Genomic DNA, 2908 nt, shown 5'->3' with positions numbered 1-2908 from the left:
TGTATCACCTTTTCTTTATCCATTCCTCTGTTGATGGGCATCTAGGTTGTTTCCATGTCCTGGCTATTGTAAATAGTGCTGCAATGAACATTGGGGTGCATGTGTCTTTTTGAATTACAATTTTCTCTGGATGTATGCCTAGCAGTAGGATTGTTGGTTTACATGGTAGTTCAATTTTTAGTTTTTTAAGAAACCTCTACACTGTTCTCCATAATGGCTGTATCAAGTTACATTCCCACCAACAGTGTAAGAGGGGTTCCCTTTTCTCCACGCCCTCTCCAGCATTTATTGTTAGTAGATTTTGTGATAATGGCCATTCTGACCAGTGTGAGGTGATACCTCTTTGTAGTTTTGATTTGCATTTCCCTAAAAATTAATGATGTTGAGCATATTTTCATGTGTTTGTTGGCCATCTGTATGTCTTCTTTGGAGATATGTTTATTTAGGTCTTCCACTCATTTACTGACGGGGTTATTTTTGGGGGTGAGGTGGAAAGAGGAGTCTTATTTCCAAACCCACAGGACAAAAGTCTAAGGTCCCTTTTCTCCAGCATCCCACCCAATCCACCCAGAATTCCAGGGGATGGTTTTCAACTCCCCTGGACAGTGTTTTCCAGCTTCACACTCTTGGCTGCTTCTCCAAACAGCTCCCAGAAACTCCCAAACTCCAGTTTAGAGTTGTTACAGTTGCCCAAGTTGGCAGTTTTCTCTTCCAGCCCACAGTTGCTCAGCATGAGGTGGGGCAGCTGCTGGGTGATCAGGCCCCTTAGCTTGGAGGGGTTCAACGACTCCTTCCCACCCTCCACCAAATGTTGGTGGAAGTCCTTGGTCAGGGTCTCACTGGTCCTCTCCACGTCCCTGAATTCCTGGGCATCCTCAGAGTTGGCTGACCAACACTGTCTCATGGTGCTCAATGCACTCTGTCCTGTGGTGAGAGTTTTATCCTACAGCCAGCCCCAGAGGAGCTGATGGCTCATAATCTGCTAACAGTTGCTGAGACAGGACTGGAGGTGATTGGGTTGTTTTTTGATAGTGAACTGCATGAGATGTGTGTATATTTTGGAGATTAATCTTTTGTCATTTGCTTCATTTGCAGATATTTTCTCAATTCTGAGGACTGTCTTTTCATCTTATTTATGATTTCCTTTGCTGTGCAAAAGCTTTTAAGTTTAATTAGATCCCATTTGTTTATATTTGCTTTTATTATCATTACTTTAGAAAAGAAAGAAAGAAAAGAAAGTGAAGTCGCTCAGTCGTGTCCGACTCTTGGCGACCCCATGGACTGTAGCCTGCACCAGGATTCTCCATCCATGGGATTCTCCAGGCAAGAGTACTGAAGTGGGTTGCCATTTCCTTCTCCAGGGAATCCTCAAAAAAGACCTTGCTGCATTATATGTCACTATTCTGCCTATGTTTTCCTCTAAGAGTTTTATAGTATCTGGCCTTACATTTAGATCTTTAATCCATTTTGAGTTTATTTTTGTATATAGTGTTAGGGAGTGTTCTAATTTCATTCTTTTACATGTAGCTGTTCATTTTTTTCCCCAGCAACACTTATTGAAGAGACCATCTTTCCTCCATTATATATTCTTGCCTCCTTTGTCATAGATTATATGACCATATATGGCCTTTATTATGTTGAGGTGTGAGGGTTTATATCTGGGCTTATATCCTATTCCATTTATCTTTATTTCTATTTTTGTGCCATTACTATACTGTCTTGATCACTGTAGCTCTATAGTATAGTCTGAAGTCAGAGAGGCTAATTTGATTACCCCAGCTTCATTTTTTCATTTTTTCCCCTCAAGATTGCTTTTGCTACTCTAGGTCATTTTTTGTTTCCATAGAAATTGTAAAATCATTTGTGCTGGTTTTGTGAAAAGTACCATTGGTAATTTTATAGGGGTTGTATTGCATCTGTAGATTGCTTTGATTAGTATAGCCATTTTCACAATATTTATTCTTCCAATTCAAAAACATGGCATATCTCTGGATCTCTTTATGTTGTCTTTTATTTCTTTCATCACTATCTTATCGTTTTCTACATATAGGTCTTTTGCCTCCTTGGGTAGGTTACTCCTAAGTATTTTATTTTTTTGTTGCAGTTGTAAATGGGATCATTTCCTTAGTTTCTCTTTCTGATCTTTTGTTGTTAGCTTTAAGAATGCAAAATGTTTATGTGTATTAATTTTGTATCTTTACTAAATTTGCAACTTTACTAAATTCATTGATTTGCTCTAGTAGTTTTCTGGTGGCATCTTTTAGGATTTTTTATGTATAGTATCATGTCATCTGAAAACAGTGACAGTTTTACTGCTTCTTTGACAATCTGGATTCCTTTTATTTCTTTTTTTCTCTGATTGCCATGGCTAAATGTTCCAAAACTATGTTGAATAATAGTGGTGAGAGTGGGCACCCTCGTCTTATTCCTGATCTTAGAGGAAATGCTTTCAGCTTTTCACCATTGAGAATGTTTGCTGTGGGTTTGTCCTACATGAGGTAGGACAACCTACCTATTATGTTGAGGTAGGTTCCCTCTAGGCCCACTTTCTGGAGGATTTATTTTTTAATCATAAATGGGTATTGAATTTTGTCAAAAAGTTTTCCTGTATCTTTTGAAATGATCATATGGTTTTTATTCTTCAATTTGTTAATATGGTGTATCACACTGATTGATTTGCGTATATTGACAAAGCCTTGTATCCCTGGAGTAAATACCACCATGGTATATGATCCTTTTAATGTGTTGTTACTATTGGTTTGCTAGTATTATGTTGAAGATTTTGCATTCTATGTTCATCAGCGATATTGGATTGTAATATTTTTTTTGTGGCCTCTTTGCCTGGTTTTGGTATCAGGTGATGGTGGCCTCGTAGATTGAGTTTGGGAGTGTTCCTCCCTCTGTAGTT

The 2908-nt window shown here is 38.3% G+C and overlaps 1 protein-coding gene across 1 annotated transcript; it reads right to left on the bottom strand.

Annotated features, from left to right (window-relative positions):
- Nucleotides 1–574: 574 nt before the first annotated feature.
- On the bottom strand, nt 575–934 carry LOC133242894 (protein S100-A14-like). The gene has a single exon (XM_061409117.1). It carries the CDS (start codon nt 902–904, stop codon nt 590–592), a length of 315 nt encoding a protein of 104 aa, XP_061265101.1. The 5' UTR covers nt 905–934; the 3' UTR covers nt 575–589.
- Nucleotides 935–2908: the final 1974 nt, after the last annotated feature.

Source organism: Bos javanicus, chromosome X (genome assembly GCF_032452875.1).
Source record: "Bos javanicus breed banteng chromosome X, ARS-OSU_banteng_1.0, whole genome shotgun sequence".
In the NCBI taxonomy this organism is placed as follows: domain Eukaryota; kingdom Metazoa; phylum Chordata; class Mammalia; order Artiodactyla; family Bovidae; genus Bos; species Bos javanicus.
Note: the sequence above shows the minus strand (reverse complement) of the source record. Positions and strands in the feature narration are given on the sequence as shown.